This window comes from Anser brachyrhynchus (genome assembly GCF_964034855.1).
Source record: "Anser brachyrhynchus genome assembly, chromosome: 27".
NCBI lineage: Eukaryota > Metazoa > Chordata > Aves > Anseriformes > Anatidae > Anser > Anser brachyrhynchus.
The window spans coordinates 4,422,615-4,444,703 of NC_137720.1; the positions used below are offsets into that span (position 1 = coordinate 4,422,615).

General features: G+C 65.7%; 1 protein-coding gene across 1 annotated transcript; it reads right to left on the reverse strand.

The window, feature by feature from the left end:
• Window positions 1–183: 183 nt before the first annotated feature.
• Window positions 184–21,676, reverse strand: SYT2 (synaptotagmin 2). The gene is made up of 9 exons (XM_080569010.1): window positions 21,552–21,676; window positions 7,990–8,171; window positions 7,725–7,894; window positions 6,528–6,644; window positions 6,197–6,364; window positions 5,904–6,071; window positions 5,414–5,531; window positions 4,609–4,742; window positions 184–4,021 (listed from the first exon to the last, which is right to left on the reverse strand). The coding sequence occupies exons 2-9, from the start codon at window positions 8,153–8,155 to the stop codon at window positions 3,815–3,817; spliced, it is 1,248 nt and encodes a 415-aa protein (XP_080425136.1). The 5' UTR covers window positions 8,156–8,171; window positions 21,552–21,676; the 3' UTR covers window positions 184–3,814.
• Between the last annotated feature and the right edge of the window lie 413 nt (window positions 21,677–22,089).

Genomic DNA, 22,089 nt, shown 5'->3' on the forward strand with positions numbered 1-22,089 from the left:
CAGCCGCCATCCAGCCCAGCGTGGGGCTGGGACGGGGGCTGGCACCGGGGCCCGGGGACACCCCTGCCATGTCCGAGCACCCCTCGCGCCCCTGGTCCCTCCCTTGTCCCTGCACTCGTGGCCATGGGGCCTGCCCCCGCCCCGAGCCCCCAGCAACGAAACCAGCAGGGACGCGGGGCTCCTTTCAGCTCGTTTCTTTAATAAGGAGACAGATATCATTACAAAATAACCATTTAACGATCAGAGACGGAAACGACAGAGTCCACACGAGAGGAAGGGGCTTTAAAAGCAGCTTCCTGCCGGAGCCGAGCGCTGCAGAGGCCAGGACGGGCGCGGGGGCCAGGGGCTGGGGGTCTTCCTTCGCTGCAGGAAGCCACGAGACCCTGAGACTCCCAAAGGTGCTGCTTTTTCCTCCCGGCGCTGGGGGGAAAGGGCGAAGAGCCGAGCTCGATGCGTGGACTCGCTCCCTTTCCCCCAGGGAGGCTGAAGCTGGTGTCCCCAGGCGTGGCTGGGCTTGCACCGCAGGGGAGGCGAGGAGAGGACGGAGCAGCTTCTCCCAGCAGCGAACGCGCCGGTGCCTTGCGGCCGGCAGCCCCCATCACGCAGCAGAGACCCCCAGCTGCTCACGAGAGCCCTTTCACCACCAGATCTCCGCCTTGTCCCAACCTTTCTGCTGCGGAAATGCCACCGCGGGAAGTCCCCGGTGCCGCTGCCCCTGTGCGACAGCTGTGGCCACCAGGCCGGCGGCTGACACGGCTCGTCCTGGCACCCTGGCTCCGCCGCCGAGCCCCACAAAACGAGGGGGCCGTGGACACACGGGGGAAAAGGGGGGGCACGGCTCACCGGCGGGCCCATCCTCGTGGGGCCCCGGCACGCCGTGGTCTAATATGGCTTCTAAAGTTGCTCTGACGGTGAGATGCACCAACGCGACACAGGACGCCGAAGCCACGATGTTGCCGCTACCCGGCCATGGTATAAACGCGACGAGACACAGGAACAAGACACACATGGAAGTCACGGCTGCGTCGGTGACGGCTCACCCTCCGCTGGCTGGACTGGCTTGGCATGCTTTGCTTCTTGGCGTGTTTTCTCCTTTTGCATGATTTAATTCATTATTTTTAGAAGGGGGGTGAGGGGGGGATAACCAGGGTGGTGGAGAGCACTCAGGCAAATGAGTTTGGTTCGTCGCCGCCTCCGCCTCGCTGGTCGGGCACGGCGGCGCCGGCGGCGCGGGGCAGAGCGTGCAGCGCCGCGCTCGGCTGGGAGCATGCTGCTGGTTACAGGTGGCTGCAGCGCATGCACTGGTCATGGTATATACAGCTATGTCTCCATACAGTTAACTACACACAGCTAAAGGGGGAGGGGGGGGGTCAGAGGCAGCTCAGATGGCTTTAAATGTGTCAGTCGATTTCCCCTTTTTTATTAAAATTAAAAATAAAAATAAATCATGTATTAAAGTCACAGTTTCCGCCCCCCCCCCCCGCGAGGCTTAAAGAGTCCGAATGGAAACCTGCAGGCGGCAGGCGAGGTGCGGCGGGGCTTGGGGGGGTGCGGGTGGGCTGTGTGCATGTAGGGGGGGGCGCAGGGGTGGGTGTGGGGGTGTGCCCATGGTGTGTACGTGTGTACGTGTGTGTACGTGTGTGTACATGTGTGTGTGTGTGTGTGTGTGCGCAGGCATGTGCGCTCCTCCGCCCGCTTCCCAAGGAAGACGCCGGGACCGTGCCCACCCACAGGAGGGTTTCGGTGCTCTTGCCAGTTCCTTGATTCTTTCGTCTTTACAAACACAAGGCAAACAACCCCGTGGTGCCCAGCCAGACTCTGAGGCTTGGGAGATCCCTGACGCTGTCCCCGGATGAGGGGCATCAGCCGCCCCCACCGCCCCACGCCACCTGCCCAGTGCTCCTGTTCATTAAAAACACCCCGCGTCTCCTTCTCCCTCCAGCTACACGATCCACGCAGGACCTTGTTGACCTGAACCCCCACCAAGGATGGAGACCTGGGGACCTGTCCCAGGGCTGCACGTCCCTCCTGGGTTAGGGGCTTGTCCCTGTGCCCAACCTGAACCCCCTGAGCAGTGGCCATCCCCTGCCACCGTTTCCCATCTTCTCCCTGCCGTCACCTGGGGTGGGAAATCCCTTGGGAAGCAGGGGCTGCCGAAGCATCCAATGGCACCAGGGTGAGCTCAGCTTTGGCACTTCGTCCCCAGGCTCAGGGTGCTCTGCACCAAGGTCCCAGGCCAGGTGTAGACCCCCCCCCCAGGCAGCATCCCCAACGCCAGGGGCATCCCCGCTGTGCTCTTTTTCTCTGCCTCGCTGAGCATGCAACACCCTTTGCTGCTTCGCTCCACTTGTTGGGGACCTTCTCCCCACCACAACCGGCCCCATGACCTCGAGGACCAGCAGGCACAAGGCAGCGCTGGCCTGGAGCAGCCACGGATGAAGGTGAAGGTCCGCCCGAGCCCAGGGAGGCCGAGCAGAGCAGCAAGCACGAGGCTGCCGGGGAGTCAGAGGTGGCGCGGGGACACCCCGTGCTCCAGTACAGACTGGGCTGAACTGGGCAGGGCTGCCCAGCCACAGGGAATGGTGTTGGCTTTCCAGCTCACACTGCCCGAGGGGAGAGGGACGGGGACGGGGGTAGAGCAGCCCGTGGGGCCTGGGGGGTCTGCAGCCCCTCCTTGGCCCTGGGCTGGCTCTCACCCTCCCCGCTGATGGTGGGACGCAGCAGTGGGGCTGGAGCTCCCCAGAGCTCCCCCAGGGCCGTGCTGGTGTGCCCACGGCAGGGCTCAGCCCCAGGGACGCACGGGGGCCTCGAGGATGGCACCAGGCACTGCTCTAGGGTGCCTGCTCCCCCAGCATCGGGGACCTCTCCATGTAACCCAGCCTCGTGGAAGCACCCAGAGCTCCAGACTTCGACCCAGTGTCTCCAGGAGGCACACAGCCGTGCGAAGCATGACAGGAGGTGCGTGCAAACCACCCCAGAGCTCCCTAACTCAGCCTCTGGTAACACGACAGCAGCCGTCCACACCGTGGCCCCAACCAGAGCGTGCCCCCAGCGCTGCCGCTGCACGCCCAGCCCCTGCTGCAGCCCCTACAAAAAGCTGTCTGCAGCTACCTGCGCCCATCCCGTGGGGTCTGGCCACCACACCAAGGGCTCAGCACCCACCACAACGTCTTCTGCAGCACAAGAGCCCCCCCCAAACCTCTCCCCAGAAGAAGCCAAACCTGGAGCCGGCCGCAGGCAGCCCAAAACCACGTCTCTCACCCTTCCCAACTGGGAGGGCTGGGGGGAGGCAGAGCGGGTGCGGGGATGCCCCCGGGCCTCCTGCAGAAGGTCTTCTCCACCGTGTTGGTGCCCACGCAGGTGTCCGTGCCCCAAGCAAGCACAGTGAGCCTGGTCACCTTGCGTTATGAGGCTCCGGTGTCACCTCCACACAAAGACGCTCGCCGGCTCCCACGTGGGCCCACAGGAAGGACGGAGGCAGCGAAGCCGTGGGCTGGTGCTGGGCCACCCGGGGAGCCCCAGGCATGGCGGTGGCTTCACGCCGGGAAGGGATGGCGGGTGGAGATGATGGGGCATGCGGCCGAAGGGAGCGATGCTGGAGAATGAAAAGAACCATCCGTCTTAAACCTCTTCCCCTAGAAGCTATTGGGACTGTCTGGAAACCCTTCCACAGCCGTCAAAGGGTATTTCAGCTTAAAACAGAACCAAAAAAATAGAACAGAACCAAAACCAAAGGTTGCGTAACTGAGGTATCAGTAGCTCTGGGTTGCTTTGACTGTCCACAGGCCCACGCCACGCTGGCCAGCAGATCTTCCTATTTGTTTTTCCCGAGAGCTGCATCTACTTCTTCCTCTGGCTTCAGCGAGTGCCACTGGGCGATGGGCCGCCGGGGGTTGGCCAGCATGTCGGACCAGTGCCGCAGCTCCGTGCCGGTGGAGTTGCAGCCCGTGAATATCTTGCCGATGGCTTCATTCTTCCCCAGCTTGTCATAGTCCAGCACCGTGATGACCACCTGCACTTTCTGGAGGAGGAAGCCTTCTTTAGAGGGCTAAACTGGTGGCCTGTTTTGGGGCAGGGTCCCCTCCGTGCCCGTTCCTTCCTCCATTTCCTTCCCCGAGGAGCCCAGGGTTGTGGGGCCGTGGTGGGGCCCAGCTTGTCCTCACGTGGCCGCCTGGGCACGTCGAGGCACCGAGGGCTGCTGTAGTGCTGCAGGCTGTGGAGTTCAATGGGGCTGCACAAAGGGGCTGGGACAGGACACGGAGGAGCAGAAGGCACCTCCCGATGGTCCAGGACACCCCTGGGACCATTGAGGGCTCCCTGCCATGCCTGGGGTGAGCACTACAGGGCCGGGAGCAGAGGAAAGCCCCATTCCTGCCATGAGATGGGTTTGGGGTTACACCTCCCATGGGTGCTGCCCAGCCTCCCAGCCCTGCCCTGCACCAGTCACCCTCAGCGTCAGGCCGGGCTCAGGTTGGGACCAGATGTGTTTCATGGGCAGCTGCACCAGGAGCTGATCAGGAGCCACTGGAACATGGCCTGGGACAGTGTGAGACCTCTGCTGGCACCCCCACCCTGCCCACGTGCCCCCGAGGATGTCAGCGTACGAACCTGTATCTGCTCAAAGGGGATCTCAAAGCTGAAGGACTCGTTGAAGTAGGGGTTTAAGGTCTTCTTCTTGACTGTGGTCTTCTTCTTCTTCAACCTCTTCCCGTTCTGCAGTAGGTGGATCTTCACGTAGGGATCTGGGGGAAAAGGGGGAGCAGGGGATCGCAGTGCCCAGGGACACCATCGGCCTGGCCCTGGGACAGGTCTCAGCCCAGCACGAGGGGTAAGGAGCCCTCCGCAGGTAAAGGTGCTCCCAGGCTCGTGGTTGGAGGCCAAAGCCAAAATACTCCAAAGCTGGGCAGGATTTTCGGGAGTCACTGGGAAGGGACAGAGCTCTTCTGCCTCCTGTGGGTCTCCTTGCAGGAGGGCTGGGGATGGTGCAATGAGACCTGCAGATGCTGGCCCGTCACCCCGCGGTCTGCAGCAGGACACCGCAGCTACGGAGCTGAACCTCCCCAGCCATGGAGGTGCTGCTGTCCGGGTTCAGGCAGCTCTAGGAAGGGCTGAGGACGCCTGGGCAGAGAGCTCAGCCCTGGGGTGGCATCGGGAAACCTCTTCTGCTCCAAAACGTGCCAACAACCGAGGTCCCTGCCCCCAGGGCAAGGAGGAGCAGGGCCAGGAGCGGATGGCAGAGGGGTGATTTCACCACTCAGGACACCCCAAGGAACCGAGCCCAAGAAGTCAGGGACGGGGGGGGTCTCATCTCCCCTCACCCCCAGCCAGGCCTCGGGCTGCCTCCGGCACAGGAGGTGCCGGGTGCTGGAGGAGCTGCCCCGGCCCTGCCCGGCCGATCAGCACCACGGCTCACCTGAGAGGCCCCCCACGTCCATCTTCTTCAGGTTCTTGGCCTCCAGGATGCAGACAGTGAGCTTCCCGGCCGTCGGCACGTACCGCAGGGAGATGCAGATATCGCCGAGCTTCTCTGGCTGCCAAGTGGGGCAGGGAGCAGATAATCAGAGCCTCCCCAGTGCGCTGTATCGCAGTGCTGGGACGTGGTCCCAGCTTCAGTCCCCCCCAAACCCCGCTCAGCATTCGGTGAAGGCACAACCTGGCACCTCACACACGAGGGTTTGATCACCAGGGTGCGGGACAGGCGAGTCCCAGCGCAGCACCCAGATATTTATAAACTTCATATTTTGTTACAAAAAGGCTTTTGCACAGGGGAAGAACGGGGTCATGAGGTGCCCAGCCCTCACGCACAGCACCGAGGTGGGGCCACGCAGCGATGCCCGGGAAGCAGAGCGCACCCCACGGCCGGGGCCACCCCACACCTCGACCTTGTAGGGCCCCCCTCTCACCTCCTCCTTCTCACCGCTCTGCAGGTCCCGCCACTCCTCGATGGGCTGCCCCAGGTCCACCGTGTTCATGGGCACCTTCACCTCGCCGATGATGTCGTGCTTGGAGAAGCGATCGAAGTCGTAGATGGCCATCACCAGCGTCTTCCCGCCCAGTTCTTGGTAGGGGACCTGCGGGGAAAGGGCCACCGGGTGGCAAGGGGCTCTAGCAGGGCCAAACCATGAGGCCAGGACACAGCTGGGGGAAGGATGGGAGCGGGAGGCGAGGTCCCGTGGTGGGGTGGGATGTGGCTCACCTTGAAGGTGAAGGTCTCGTTGAAGGCAGGGTTGAGCGTCTTCTTCTGCACCTTGGTCTCGTACTTCTTCTTCTTGTCGGGGAGCAGGAACACCTTGACGTAGGGGTCCGAGGTGCCGCCCATGTCCAGGGCTGGCAGTTCGGCAGCTTGGAGGATCCCCACCGTCAGCTGGAGGGGACAGAGGCAGCTTCAGCTGCGGGCGGCTCCACGGGCTCCTCTCCAGCACCCAGCTCCCCCCCACACCACCTGGCCCCACCAGGGGGATTCCTCCTCTCCAAATGCCCTCCCTGGGCAAATCCCCACCCCTGTGGCTCCGCAGCCCCTTCCTCGCCTGGTTCGCCTGGAAATCGTAGTCCAGCGAGAACTGCAGCTTGCCCAGGTTCTCCGGCTCCTTCTCCTCCTCTTCACCTTCCCCTTCCGTCAGCCCCGTCTCCGCGTCGTCGTCGTCCTGGGGGTCCTGCAGCGGCAGCCAAGGTGCCCGGCTCAGCTGGGGGGTCCCAGCCCCGCGTCCCCATCCCCACACTGGCACCTCCAGCACCCCGACCCTCGGGCATCACAAGGGGATGGGGACAGAAAGCACCGGCAGGGCAACCCGGGGGGCACCAGCTCTGCTCGGGGCTGGTCGTGGTGGGATGGAGGCATGAGGGGGTGGGGGCTGCCCGGGGCGCTGCGACTTGGGGCCGGCTCCAGCCAAAGGAGGCTGCGTGCAAATCACCCCACAGATGGGTGCGGGGATCCTCTGCCTCCAGCCCATGCTTGGGAGCACTACAGAGGGTTAGCAGGGCCATTTCTAGGGATTGTGATGTTAACGAGAGAGAGAGGACCTAGTTCTCCTACAACTAAGGCAAACACAGCCTTCTCCCCTGCTTCTCCACACCACAGCCCATCGTGTGGCAGCCCCAGCCCCCCAGCACCCCTCTGCTGTGCCTGTGGCTCCCCAGTCCCACCCTGGACGCAGCCAGTGCAGAAGGCAGGCTCGGGGTGGCACCTACCATGGAGGATGTCCCCGGACACAGAGGGAACACGGAGTCAGGGCGGCACAGAGGGAGGATGGCGAGAGCACCAGGAGGGAAGAGAGTGACGTTACGGACAGCATCGCGGAGGGACCCAGGCCAAGGCAGGGAACTGGGGTCTCGTATGGCCCCATTGAACCCCTGGGGACCCCAACCCTCCCCTAGCATTTGGGAATTGCAACCCGTGGACCCCCAGATGCATCGCTGCTCATCCCTCCAGCCCTGCCTGCATGCCTGCAGTGCCCGCGTGTCTCGGCAGTAGGAACAGATGCCCAAAATCTGCCATTCCCAGATGGCCCTGGGCTGAGGCACAGAAACGGTCAGGATGGCCCCAGACCCGCTGGTGCCAAAAAGCCCCCTTCCCTTCTGGCATCCCCAGATGGTCCCGGCTGTGCCCTGGTATCAGCACCAGCCTTCCGAGCTTTTGGGGGACCCCAAACCAGTGGGGTTCTTGGGCTCCCCCCCTGCTATGGGCACTGCTCGGGAGGCGGCCGAGCCGTCCTGAAGGCCGTCACCTGGTTGCCCGACTTCATGTCCTTCATGTTCATGGCGTTCTTCATGCCTTTGCCCTTCTCCTTCTTGTTCTTCTTCTTCTTGCAGCAGCACTTCTTGCAGATGCAGAAGCAGCAGGTGAGGATGAGGAGGCCGGCAACCACAGCGATGGCGATGAGGGCCCAGGGCGGCACTGCGGGAACGCGCGGGGCCGTGGTCAGCCCATGGTGGGCCGGAGCCGCACAGGGTCCCGGGGAGGGGGTCCCAGGGGAGGAGGCAGCTACTCACGGGGGATCTTGTTGAGCTCGTTCATGAACTTCTCCCTCAGCTTGGCGAACATGTCCTCCTTGCTCTCGCCCGGCCCCGCGGCCTCGGTGGAGTTCTCCATGGTGGCCATGGGCACGGTGGTGGCCGCGGCCTCCGGGGCCATCATGGACGCCTGCTTGAACGTCATGGTGGGTCCGGGGGACCTGCAACACAGCGTGGCCGTGGTGGGCCCTGCTGCCCCCAGCTGCGTCCCTGAGCAGCACTGGGGACACCTGCAGCTGCAGCAGGGCCACGATGGCGTGCTTCATCCTTTGTGTGAGGGCTGTGGAGCCCAGTGGTTACAACAAACAGGAGGGTCTGGACCCGGGGGTCCCCTCACAAGCCACGGAAGCCCAGTGTCTCCTGGCCCTCGACACCTCCGAAGCCTCCATGAACGTCCCCCAGGGCCACAGTGGTGCTGGGGCCAGCCAGCAGGGCTGTGGAGGCGCTCCCAGCCCAAACGGGGCTAGGTCACCCCACGCATCTCCGTTTTTCACCCACTTTCCCAATGGAGATGTCCCCGCCCCGGTCCCCACGAGGGACTTGGTGGCTTCGTGCCAGGGCCTGTGGGGGGCTGCTCCCTGCCCACGTTACAGCTCGGAGAGCTCAGAGCTGAGCCTCTGGCGGCACGTGAAGGCGAGACACCCCATCTCGCCAGTCCTCGGTCCCACAGAGCCTGGCACAGCCCCACTGACAGGGCTGGGAAGGGGCTCAGCACCCCCAGCCCTGCAGGCGCCGGAGCAGCCCACAAGGACGGGGACACCCAGCCCATGGCCCTGCAGATGTGTCGCTCGCTCCTGAAAGCAGACCCAGCACCAAGCACCGCCGGGACCCAGCACCAGTGCCGACGTGCCCCCGTAAAGGAGGATCCCACCCAGCGGGCCAGCTGCAGGATGCGGCCCTGGGGAGCAGCAGCCCCAGGAGGGCTGAGGCTGCGAGCTGGGGACCCGACGGGGTGGGTCCTGAAGGGCCCCCGGGTGCTCGGATGGGGACAAAGCCACTGCCGAGCACGCAGGGCCCTGGAAAGAGAGCACGGAGCCAGTTGTAACCTTGCGAAGGAAAGATCAAAGCCAAGGGAAGAGCGGTGCCGGTGGGGTGAAGGAGAGCACGAGGGCTTCCAGGGCGCCAGCAAGGAGCCCAGCAGGAGCACGGATAACCGGGGGGGATTTCTGAGGGCACGTGAGCTCGAGGGGGGGCCTTTCCTGTGCCATTTTCTTGCCGAAGCCCCTTGCCTGGTGCACTGGCCCCAGCGCTGGCTGCTGCCCCCTCCTCCCCTTGCAGCTGGAGCTGAAACAGAGCGTTCTTGCCTCAAAATGTTGGCCAGAGAGACCTGGGGGCTTTCCTGCCCCAGCCTGGCATCATCCCCCACTGCCACCCGGCTGAATCCAGCACCACGTCATCCGGCTGCCTCCCCGTCCTGCTGCCCTGACTGGGGGCCACCACCAAGGCAGCCCCCCCCAAAAAAAACACTGACACAGCCCAAATTCATCACCTCCCTCCCTGCTGCAGCCAGCACCAAGGTCACTGCTGATCGCAGCTTCACCACCTGAACACTTTACAGAAAAACCACAAAAACCGAAGGCAGGGCTGAGGTTTCCAGGCTGCTGATGCCTCCTGGGGGAATAAAACCCCAGCCTTGCACGGGGAGGTGGTCGCCAGCCCTGGGAGCCGAGTGGGGCTGGCACCAGCCCTGCCTGCAGGGAGCCCTGCCTGCAGCCTCCCAGTGCTGGGCTGAGCTCGGGGCTGCACCAGGAGCTACCAGGGACCACCAGCTCTCGCTCAGCCTTCATCCCTTCCAGTAGCGTCATTTTGGTGCAAACGCAGTCCTCCCCCCACCCCCCGAGGGGGTCCCGAGCTCAGCCAGGCGCCCCCCGGCCGCAGCACCGGCTGCTGGCTCTCTGCAGGATGACTTTTCTCCCCAAACTGCTGATGAGCGTGTTTCTGCCCATCTGTTACGGAGATCGCAGAAACTGTGTCAGCAAGGTAACGAAACGGGGCCGCGCAGCCCTTCCCTGGCGGCAGCCGTCAGTCACCTCCAGCCCGTCCGTCCGTCCGTCCGTCCGTCCGTCCTGCAGCGCTGCCGAGCCCACAGGCGATGCCGCAGCCCTGGGGCACTGCAGCAAACTGCAAGAGAGCTGAGCAGGAGGAGGAGGAGGAGGCTCCGAGCAGGGATGCTCCCAGCGGCTGCTCCCAGACCCTCGCACCAAGTGAGCCCACGGGCAGAGCCTGGGTCTGCTCCAGAAATTCCCAATTTCAGTGCTGCTACCCCAATATCCAGGCCCTGCAGAGAAACGATTATGGGACTCATCAGTTCCTTTCTTTCCCCAGCTTTCTAAAGAGCTGATGCCCCAAAATCTTGTTAAAGGCAGACAGCAAAATAAGCGAACCCCGGGTTATTAATCTGCAACTTGTCCAGGACACAGAGGGGGCAATGGTCTCAAAAATGGCATTTTTTGCATTTTCACGTCCTCCCCTGCCGCCGGTGCAGGATTCACGCACACGCTGGCGCAGCGCAGGCTGCGAGCACGGCGCCGTCCCGGTGGGGACAGAGATGTGTCCTCGTCACACGGGGCACGAAGGCAGTGGGACGAGATCACCCAAGCCACCAACACCTTGGCACCTTCCAGGAGGTTCTTTCAAACCTCCTCTGTTTTTTCTGCAAACGCTAGTGCAAGCACGTGCATGGAACGGGTGCACACACGCGCGTGCAAATGGCAGCGCACCAGCACGTGCGCACACACAGGGACAGGTCCCACTGATCCGGCTCATGGGCGCTGTGGGGTCACGCAGGGATCCCCCACCCCCTGCCCTGGCCCCATCCCCTCTCAGGGTGCACCCCAACCCCTCACTTCCTCTGGGTGCTGCCCCGGGCCCCAGCCCCACGACCTCCTCTGCCATCAGCTGGGGACTTGCTCAGTGCCTCGTTGTCCCCACGAGCTGCCATCAGCTCTGCCCCTGTGCTGGAGCCACCAGCTGCCACAGTGTCCCCAAGGCTTGGGAGGCACTGGGAAGCACTGGGAGGCACTGGGAGGCACTGGGCATCCTTGCAAGACGGGCTGCTGGCAGGGGGTTGGCTCCATGCCCCTTTTTATGGGGTGAAGCCATGCTTGGACGGCGCGGTCCCAGTCCCTCCGCATCACAGCCCCTGCACCCCACATCCCAAACCCACAGCCCCAGGACGAACCCAGCGGCCCCACACTTTGTGCTGGACGGGAACAAGGACGGGGACGGGGTCGGGACGCTGTCCCCAGGCAGCACCCAGCCCCGCAGCCTGTCTGGCTGAGCCCCTCGAGGGTTTTCGTGCCGCAGCGCTGGGCTTTGCCAAGGGAAGCAGAGCTGCCGGCGGAGACGCAGCCGGGCGAGCAGGGGCGCGAGCATTTGGCAATTTGGCCACGTTCCAGCTGCACGCAGGAGAGGAGGAGTTTCTGCAGCGCTCGCCCAACGGCCTGCCCTGCATTGTGGTGCAAAATGCCTTACGGGCATCGCTGGGGTCTGCAGCCACCCTGAGCCCCTGCCCCAAGAAACAGGCGCAGCGAGGCCGCCCGGTGCCTGCACAAGGCACGGCTTCAGCCTCCACACGTGTGTGCACAGAGTGACGTGCAAATGCTTGTGCAATGTGCATGTGTGAGTGCGTGCAGGTGCACGGGGACTGTGAGCACTTGTGTGCGGGTGTGCATGTGTGAAGGTGTTCGTGCACAGGCAGGAGGTGTGTGTGCAAGTCCTCACAGGTGCGTGCACGCACATGACCTTGTGCACACGTCTGCCCACGGCTGTGTCGGGGTGCAGGTGCTTGTGCACGCCTGCGGCACCTGTGGCTCTGCAGGTGCTTTTGTGCCCGGGTGTGCAGCTGCTCACATCTGCGTGTGCAGGCAGCCTGGGGATGAGCTTGCACACGTGTGCGTCTGCACTGCTGCTGTTCGCGTGCCCGCGCGGTTGCATTTGCTGTGTGCTGGCGGAGACGTCACTGCGGGAGATGTCGATAGCGCAGCGAGGGAAACCCTCCCGGCAGCACCGGAGCCCCGGGCCCGTGACGCTGCAAAGCGAAAATGAGCGAGCGCAGCAAGCAGCTCCCCGGAGGTGGCTTTTTGCTTTTTTTTGCCTTTTCTGTCCAGTTTTACCCTCTGGTACCGGCACAGGGCAGCCAGCGGCAGGATTTTTATTTAAGCTCTTCCAACCCTCCTCACGCCTCTAATTATTATTTATTTAAGGAAGAAGCAGGTGAAGATGCTGGGCTGGGGAAATGCCGCTTTGGGGATTATTTCGGCTTCCCGGGACTCACTGCAGAGGCTGGATTCAAGCAGGGTCACTGATTAGCATTGCTAATTGCTCCCCAGGGTGTGCAAAGGGCTGTCCCTGCCCCAGCCCCTGGTGCCCCCGCTCGGCTCCCACCAGTGCTGGTGGAGCTGAAAATGGGGGAAACTGAGGCACGGGGGGGGAGCTGGGGGAGGCTCGTGGTGCTGCCCCCCCAGGACACCTCTGTCCCCTCGAGCCCCACTGAGGGGGGACACCCTGTGGCCCTAGGGGACGACAGTTTTCAGCATTTTCAGTGGTTAAAAATAATCGGCATCACCTTTTTACACTCGCAAAACCCAAGCTCTGCAAAGCAGAAAAATTGGTATTCCACCCCAAAATTTCTGCCTAATTTTGGTAGAAACACCCACGAAGAAATCTAAGGCCAGCGCGAATGCACCTCCCCGGTTTTAAGGCTTCAGCCCTTCTCCTTGCTTCCCCTTGGTTTGGGTTTGAGGCGTGAGCCAAAGCCACCCCCAGGTGTCCCCGGGTCCCCCCCTGCCACCGCCCCGCGGTGTCCCCGGGCGCGTCCCCTCGCCACCGCCCTGCAGTGCAGGTGCCAGCGGGGGGAAGCCACTGCAATGCAGCGCTGCAGGGCTTGGGTTTGTGGTGGTTTTTTTTCTTTCTTTTGGAAGTCTTTTATATATATATATATATATACACATAATTTTCCTCCCTTTAGAATAATGAGGTGGCATCTGGTGTGTGTGTGGGGGGGTGGAGGTGGCTCCCTTGTCCTGTCCCCTGCCCCTGGGCAGGCAGGGGACAACCAGGCCCTCGTGCATCCCACAAACACCCATTTCCACTCATCCTTGCGCCCAAACGTGGGTTACGCCGCCGGTAACGGACACCAGCTGGGAGCGGCGCCAGCAGCCCCGGGGGCTCTCATCGCCCCGAAGGGGGGGACGATGGCTGGGGAGGGGATGGATGGAAGCTGGACGGGGAGAGGGGGGTGCAGGCAGCAGCCAGCCCAGCACGAAATGTCTGGGGTTGGGGGGGGTTCGGTCACAATCCTGCCCGTGCAGGGCGAAGCGAGGTGCGCAGATGAGCAGGGAGGGCTGCGCCCCTGGGAAATCCCCCCCTGCGGGGCCAGCCGAGCTGCTGGATGAAGAGGTGGAAACAGCAACCGAGGCCACGTGGTTCGTACTCCTGTATTTTTTATAAAAGCAATTAAGCACCGCGATTGTCCCCCTACGTGCTCAGGACCCCCTCCCAGCACCAACGGCTGCACCCCGGCACGGCCGCTGAGCCCTGGGCTGCCCGCGCCAGCTGCGACGTGGCACAGGGACCGGCCCCGGGGAGCCATTTGGGGACACGCGGGGGGACCCGGCCTGACCTCGGCATGTCCCCGGCCACCAAGGCAGCCAGTCCAGGTCAGCACTCCCCATGGCACAACGGGGAAGGGGATTTCGGGGACCCTCCTGTGTCGGGGCAGCCCCATGCAGGCAGACGGGCGCAGCCGCTGCTGGGCAGGAGCGGTGCAGGGGGAGCAGGGCGAGGGCGGCCAAAATCTCTCCCTGCCAGCCCGGAGGAGACCCCCGCTGCCAGCCCCCTCCTCCCAGCTCCTCCACGGCGTGGAGAAGGGCAGAAAGCAGCAGCTAATCAAGATGAATGAATCTGAGGCAGCAATTAGCGCCGGCATGCTTCGGTAGGCGGCTGCGGGAGCGTGGCGCCGCGATTTGTCGCACTCGGGCTGGTTTCGGACACCGCGGGCACGGGGGCAGCCGGCCCCCAGCCCTCCCAGCGCGGGGAGCAGGAGCTGTGCTGGCACCCAGCAGCTCCGGCTTGTCCCGAGGAGCCCTGAACGAGGCGGGAGCTCGTTAGGTAACGAAGGGCTGCAGCCATCACGTGCCGGGAGCTATCCTGCACGTTGTGGGATGGCAAAGCCAGAGCCGGAGGCTGGGAGCCCACTGAGCTCGGTGTTTACGCTCCCTGGGGACTCCCCGACAGCCCCCACGAACACCAGGTCGGGGAGCAGACACCAAAACCCGCAGGGCCCCGTGCCAGCCCCGAGCCACTGGGGGATGCGGGTGCTGCAGGACCCAGCCCACGCAGCAAGCCCGGCCCAACGCCCCCCTAAATCAGTGGTAGCAGCTGCGGGGCTCCTGCGGCTCGGGGATCCCCACTCCCGATCGCTGCTGTGAACGGCCAGGGGTGGTCCCAAGCCCCCCAGCACGCACAGCCCGGGAAGGTGGCAGTGAGCGGGATGCCAGGAGCGGCAGCAGCACGAGGAGCAGGGGACGCAGGGCTGCCCCAGGTATCGCACGTTGCAAGAGGCGCTGGGCGAGGAGCAGTGCGTTCCCCCCCAGCCAAGCATGCACAGGTGCCGCTGGCCAGCCCCCGAGGGGGGTCTGCAGCCCCTCGAGCAGCAGGGATGACGTCCCCAGAGAGGGAAACCGAGGCACGGCACGAGCAGTGAGGGATGCCAGGAGTGGGGCTGAGCCGTCGCACCCCAGGAGCATCCTCCCGGCGCAGAGCCGCACCGAGGCCGTGCTGGCACAGAGCTGCCCTCCTGTGCTGCTGTCGGGAGCAGGATTTCCAGGCAAATGCAGCCGAGGGCAGCTCCAGGCACCCTCAGCACCCAAGCACCGGACAGAGCAGGGTCAGAGCAGGGACAGCGGTCACACTGTCCTGCGCCCGGGCTCTGATGGAGAGCAGGGCTCACACCCGCACCCCTGCCCCACCACGCTCAGCAGCGCTGCTCTCACCACCAGCCGGCACCCAGCTCCTCCCAGCACCCCAGCTGGCGGTGCTGGGGACCCGGGCACACCACAAACCAGGGCAGGGCCCTGGAACAGTCCCAAAACCACTGCCGCGGGGCCAGGACCCGCTGCTCCCAGGGGGGATCCTGCAAACACCTGCCGCCAGAGTGGCTGCTGCTTTTCCAAGGGGCCTGCTCCACTGTCACAGCGGCTACATTACTTAAAGCGAAACCCCGAGATGTGTAGCAGTTAAACACAGTCTTAAAGGTAGCCTTCATCCATCATTTGGGTACCAGATTAATGGCTCAGGATGTTCCCAGGCCAAAACAAACGGCTCCTGCTGCTGCCGGGCGCTGCTGCAGCTCCCTCCGTCCCGGCATGCGCGGTCGGAGCAGCTGAAGGTCAACGTATGCAAAGGGCCGGGCGCGAGGAGCTGGGGAGGGGGCGAGCGCATCCCGCGCCCCCCGCTCAGCTCCTCGACAAGCGGGGAAGGGGCTGGGGGCGTTTTGCGGGACGAGCCCCCCCCCCCCGGCAGCCTCCCCCCAGCCCAGGGGACCGAGCGAGCTCCTCGCCGTCACTGCTGCTCCCCCAGCCCCGCGCGCACGCTGGGGACACGTCCGTGCACGGGCATCGGGGTGCCGAGCCCGGCAGCTCAGGGATTGTCCCGTGACTCCAAAATCAGGACAGCAACGAGGGGAAATGGGGGAAGAAGCAAGCAAAAATAAGCGGGGGAGTAAAAGCGAGCGGCGTCTGCGGGGTTCAGCAGAGAGGCCCTGCGGCCGGGGGCTCCATGGTGCTGCCCACGGGTGCTGCTCTCCCCAGGCCCATTTTCCCTGCAGGAAGCAGGGGCCAGGCCCTAAATGTCCCCATCCCCACCCCCGCGCCCAGCACGGGGCTGCAGCAGAAGGAGCCGGCCCGGCTGGAGCGTGGGCTGGTGCCGGGGCTCCCCGGGGAGCAGGCGGCCGCGCTGCAGCAGCCGTTAGCACGATCAGCGAACGGGCAGCGAGCGCCTTCCCCCGCTCCCCCCTAAAGCGCTCCGCTCTCATCAGTGCTACTGCGGCGCTTTGGAGACCCCACGGAAGGAAGATTCATCGCTAATTAGCTGGGAAGGAAAGGAGAGAGCGTTCCAAGGCACCTGCAAGGACCGAGGTCCCCGGGGACACCGGGAGCAGCCCTCCTGGCGTGGTGGCACGAACACATCCCCGTGCCACGGAGAGGTTTTGGCGTGGGCCGTACGGCGCCGTGGTGCCTGCAGCCCCTGCACAAAGGCTGCTGCAGACAGCGGGGTCCCCGAGCCCTGGGGACGTCGCCATCCACGAGGCCCCCGAGCATCCCAGCCGCAGGCACCGAGCCCCAGCGCGACGCCCCCTCCTGCAGCCTGCAACGCTGCGGATCGCAAAAAAATCCTTCCAAAACCAGGGGACGGGCGCTGCTGGTGCCCAGCCCGCTCCCCGTGCCAGTGCTGCGGTGGCTGCGCTAAATAGGGCACCAGAAGGCGATGGGGCTGAGCGACTCGAACCACCCAGCTCCGGGTTGGGGTTGGCACCGTGAAGGTGCCGCGTGGCCGCATCCTGCGCAGCCGGGTCGGCATCAGCTCCCCGCCGTGCCCCACGCGCCGTGGCAGTGGCGGCCCCGAGGAGCTGCGGCGTCTCTTGATCGATAGGAAGAAAAGGCAGGATGCTCCTGGGGCAGAGCCAGGAGCTGATCCGGGAGAGCGCGCAGACGAGCCGCATCGGTTTTCGTGGAGAGAAGGAGCGTGCTGGCACCCGCCTGCAGCCCCTGCCCCTCGGTGCTCCCGCTCCAAATGAGCCCGAGAAGGGTGCGAGGACACGGGGGACATGTGGAAAATCCCCGTTAGTGCCCAGCCAAGCACGAGGGTGCAAAATGCCAGTGCTGGACGCCCGGAGAAGCGGCTCCCATCCTGGACGAGGCCCCAGCCACCAGTCCTCAGGAGCCGCCTGCTCCCACGGGTGCAGGAGCAACGCTCCATGCTGCAGGGAGCCACCGAGGCAGAGCACGGCCCCGTGTCCCTGTGCCACCTGTCCTGGCACCATTTGCGGCCCCCGTGGGGTGGGGGCAGAGAGGTGACGATGACAGCATCGGTGGGGACACAGCACTGCAGCCCTGTGCAAGCCCACAGGGATGTAATCGCAGCACAAAGCACCTCCAAGGCCAGGACACCAGGAAATCCCCCAGATAAAACCTGTTGTGCAGATGGACAAAAGCCACCGGGACAGCCAGGAGGCTCTGGGCAGCCAGCACAGCCCCATAAAGCACGGCCCCATAAAGCATGGCCCCCAGGTCCTCTTCTCCCTACCCAGACCTGCATCCCTGCGATGCCCGGGGTTATTTGGGGAACAAGAACCGTGCCACGTGCTTTAGGGCTCACGACTGCACATCCCAGCAGAGGATATTCCCCTGGGATCCCCAGCTCCCGGTGTCCAGCACCCGCTCGCCCCCAGCACTGCTCCAGGCTCTCCAGCAGCACGAACCAGCAGCTGCGCCTGGCACGGCCGCACCGCAGAGCTGGTTGCGGCACGGGGCAGCGGCTGGGTCGGGCTGCCCGCAGCGGGGCAGGTTTTCATGTGGGGGAAGCAGCGGGCTCACACCAGGCACCAGCGCAGCTCTCCCCGGGCTCCAGAAAGCCCCGGAGAGCCCCTGGGGACGGAGCAGAGCCCCGCAGGGCAGCCGTGCGCTTGCGATTCCGTGCACAGCGTTGAAATCCTATTTCCCCCCCCGGAATTGTCCGCTCGAGGCCGATGGGAGCAGCGGCATGAGGACTGGGCCACCTGGGGGGTGCCCTGCCCCAGCAGCCCTGGGTCAAGGCCGGGTCCCCAGGGACACCCCGTGTCCCACAGGGGGACACCTGCGCCCCCCCCACTCCATGACCACATCTCGACCTCAGCAGACACCGCCGTAGCTGGACCAGGCTCTGCAGCCCCAAAAAAGCCCAGCACCCTGCGGCCACCCCTGCAGGCACCCCCCCTGCCCCACGGCTCCAGAGAGGCCCCGGAGCAGCCCCCCCCGGCCCCCAGCAGCAGGACAACCTCCCCAACCGCCTCCATCTGCCCCAGCCCAGCACCGGGACCGCCCCAGCGCCTTCCTGCACCTCCTGCCACCGGCACCCAGGCTTCCTCCTGCCTCCTTTTAGCGATGCACCAGCCCAGAGCCCTTCTCTGCTGCGCCCTTACAGGACCACGAAGAGCAGAGGAGCGAGGAACACCTCGAGTTATGCCTTTAAGCAAAGCACTCGAGCTTTTCTTAAGACGCACCAGGTGCAGAACACCCCAAAGGCACCAGGAGCCCCCTCCACGCAAGGCTGCAGATGCTGAACCGCCTGCAGTCAGCAGGGACGGGTTTGGCGCAGAGCAGACGGCCAAGCACACGCAGGCTTCGGGGGCAGACCGCAGCAATCCGACACAGCCCAGCACAGCACCCTTGGCGCTGCTCCGCTCCCTCCGAGCAAGCCCAGCACAGGGGCTGCAGCAGGGGCACGTCCCGCAGTGCCGGCAGAGCCACCCCGGGGGAATGGGGTCTCTGCCAGCCCCACCAGGACCCCGCAGCCAGACCCCAGTGGCGGTGATGCCCAGGGGTTCCCCCTCCAGGCACCGACACGGAGCAGTCGGCTCGGGTGGGATTCAGATCCCGTGCCCCCGGGAGCTGGGATGGGGGAGCTCAGGCACGGGGCCAGCGCCGTCCCCAGGCTGTCGGATTACGCCAGTGTAGGGCATCTCAGATTCCAGCCGCATGCTGCCTAATTTATGGTTTAATTAATAAATGAGGAATTATGCTGAGTTTATCCAATACTTCTGGACGTGCGATGTTATCAAAATCCCATTACGGATGAAGGAAGGCATGAAGAGCAAAATTAGCTTTGGCATCTGAAACATTTCAGTCGATGCGATAACACAATTATTAGGGCTAATAATCAAAGAGCACTTAGGGGAACGCCAGCTCCTGCGGGAGCTGAGCCCAGGGCAGCCGCAGCCCCAGCCTGGGGCGAGCCAGGGAACAGCAGGGTTTTCACCCGGGCGGGCAAATCCATCGGCAGCCAAGGGCAAAAGCACTTGGCCAGACTCCACCGAGCGCCGGCCAGCGGCTCTGGGCACGGGGACAAGGCGCAGCATCACCGCGCACAGCGGGCAGCACCGCGCTCCACTGCCGGCATTAGGGACAGCAAAAAAAAACCTGAAGAGTTGAAAAACAGCAGGCACTCGGCTCCGTCTATTTGCTTTGGGCACTGATCCTGCTCGAGGACATCCCGCCTCCCGGCTCGCAGCTTCCCTGCGCAGCCAGGAGAAGGAGAAACTCGAGTAATAATTAGGAGCTGCAGTCATCAGGCTCCCGGGGCTGGGCCCTTGCCAGCAGCACCGCCAGCCCGCGGAGCGCCCGCTCCCACCCTGCTGGGGTGGGCAGGAGCCCGCCGCGCTCCGGTGGCCCTCGGTGACCGTCCCGCAGGGCTCCGTTAGCGGGGGAGCCACTCCCAGCAGCGGGCTGGCGGCCCTCGGTATTTTTACGTTCCTCCTCGTGCCGTGGCTCTGCGCGGTGCCGGGCGCCGCGGGGCAGAGGGGCGCAGAGCCAGGGCTGCCCCAGGAGATGCAGCGCAGCAGACACCAGCTCGCCGCTGCTGGGCACCGAGGGACCCGTCCCTGCCCCGCGGGAGCTGGGGGCTTGGAGCTCCCCACGAGGGGACCCCAACGCTTGCCCCAGGGGCCGTGGTGGGGCAAGGTCAGCCCCGCTCCTGTGCTTCGCCGCTTGTGAGGAGGGGACAGCGCGCGGCTCCCAGGGGGTTTCGGGGGTTTTATGGGATCGTGCTTTTCCTGAGCACCACGGGCGATGTCCCGCTGCCACTGCCGGGCTCAATGACCTTGGGTGCATCACCTCTCTCAGCGCCCCACGCTCCCCCAGCACCGCAACCCAGCGAGCCACTCTGCTTCCCTCCAACACCCTCCGGCCACAAGCACCGACGTGCCGCCGAGGCGAGGACCCCGGCCACCCTGAGGGGGCCCCAGGGCCCCAGCAGCCCACGGCAGCGCGGCCGAGGCGCTGCGCTAGCGAGGAATAATGCAGCAGGCAGGAGACGACGCCTGCCGGTCGCCGCGCCGCCGTGCAGCGTGCACAGGAGTGAAATATCTGCAGCAGCACCTGGGCGCACGAGCAGCCAGAGCCCTCGCGCGAGGACTGAAGTTTGGCTGCTGCAGAGGGGCAGGGGGGAGCCCGGCAGCGCCCTGCGGCCGCCCTGCAGCGGGTGGCACCCTGCAGAGGGTGGCATCCCAGAGCGGGTGACATCCCAGCGCGGGTGACATCCCGGAGAGGGTGACATCCCGGAGAGGGTGACATCCCGCAGCGGGTGACATCCCGCAGCAGCACCTGCCCAGCTCACCCAGAGGCCAGGCCAGCGCTGCACCACGCTGCATGCAGCGCAGAGGGGGACCCGCAGCGGTGCCAAAGCCCCGGGGCACGGCTGAGGACCACGAGGCGACGCGTGACACAGGCGCGTCCCCCGCGCCACAGTCACCTTGCAAAACTGCCTTTCCCCTGCGCAATTGGCAGAGCTCTTTTGGGATCGCGCCCGGCCCTCTGAAAGTAGGCTGCAGGGGGGGCACCGGGGGCAGGACGCGGGCGCAAAGGCTCGGTCCGGTTACCCCGGAGCTGGTGCCCCGGCACCGCTGCACCCCACCGGTGCGGGGGAGCGCAGGAGATGCCCGGAGGCTGCTGCAGCCCCGGGAAGGGACCCGCTGGTGCTGGCTGTGGGCCAGGACGCGGTGCAGAGCCCCCCCCGGAGCGGCCGGCCCAGCACCGCACCGCGGCTGCAGCCCCCGGGGCGGCTCCGGGAGCGGGACCGGGAGCGGGACCCCCGAGGGCACCCGCGGGGACGCGGGGCTGGGGCATCGCGGGCGGCCCCTCGGCGTCCCGGGGGCACCCCGACCCAGCGCCGCGGCACCGAAACGCGGGGGGGGTCCCGCACCTCCGGGGGGTGTCCCGCATCCCGGGTGCGGGTCCCGCATGCCGGGGGAGGGGGGGTCCGCGTCCCAGCTGGGGGTCCCGCATCCCGAGGGGGGGCGTCCCGCATCCCGGGAAGGGTCCCGCGTGCCCGGGAAGGGGTCCCGCATCCCGAGGGCGGGGAGGTCCCGCATCCCCGGGTGGGGATCCCGCATCCCGGGGGGGGGTCTCGCATCCCGGGGGGGGGTCCCGCATCCCCGGGTGGGGATCCCGCATCCCGGGGGAGGGTCTCGCATCCCGGGGGGGGGTCCCTCATCCCCGGGGGTGGTTCCCGCATCCCCAGGGATGTTCCCGCACCCCGGGGGGGGGTCCCTCCATCCATCCCCCCCCAAGCGGCACAGCCGGGCGCGCAGCACCCCAAGGGCAGCCCCGGGCACCGGGCAGCTCCCAGCCTCCTCCGTGCCCCCGGGGTGGTCCCGCCGCCCCCCCACCCCCACCCCCACCGTGCGGCCAGCCCGGCCCCGACCCCCGCCCCGCACCGCAGCCGTCCCGCACAGCCGCTGCGGCACCGGGGGCACCGGGGAGAAACTCGGGCGGGAGGGCACTTACCGGGGGCGGGGGGGCGCGGGGCCGGCGGGTGCGGGGCCGGCGGGCGCGGGCCGAGGGCGGTGGGTGCGGGACGGGCGCTGCGGCAGCCCCGGCCCCTCCGGGCTCGCGTGCGGCGGCTCCGCGTAGCCCCGCCCCCCGCCCGTTCGCCCCGCCCCCTTCCCCGTTCGCCCCGCCCACCGCCCGCAGCAGGCCCCGCCCCCTGCCGCTAAGCCCCGCCCCCTTTTCCGCTCGCCCCCGCGCTCCGCAGGGGGCGGCTCCGCCCGGGTGGCGCCAGCGCTGGGAGACCCCTATGGGGGGTGCCTGTGGGGGGGGGGGCCTATAGGGGGCTGGGCCTATAGGGGGTGTGCTGGGCCTGTAGGGGAGGTGCTGTGCCTACAGGGGTGCTGCAGTGCCTAGAGGGGTGCTGTGCCTATAGGGGGTGTGCTGGGCCTATAGGGGTGGTGCAGTGCCTATGGGGGGTGCTGTGCCTATGGGGGGTGCTGTGCCTATAGGGGGTGCTGTGCCTGTAGGGGTGGTGCAGTGCCTATAGGGGGTGCTG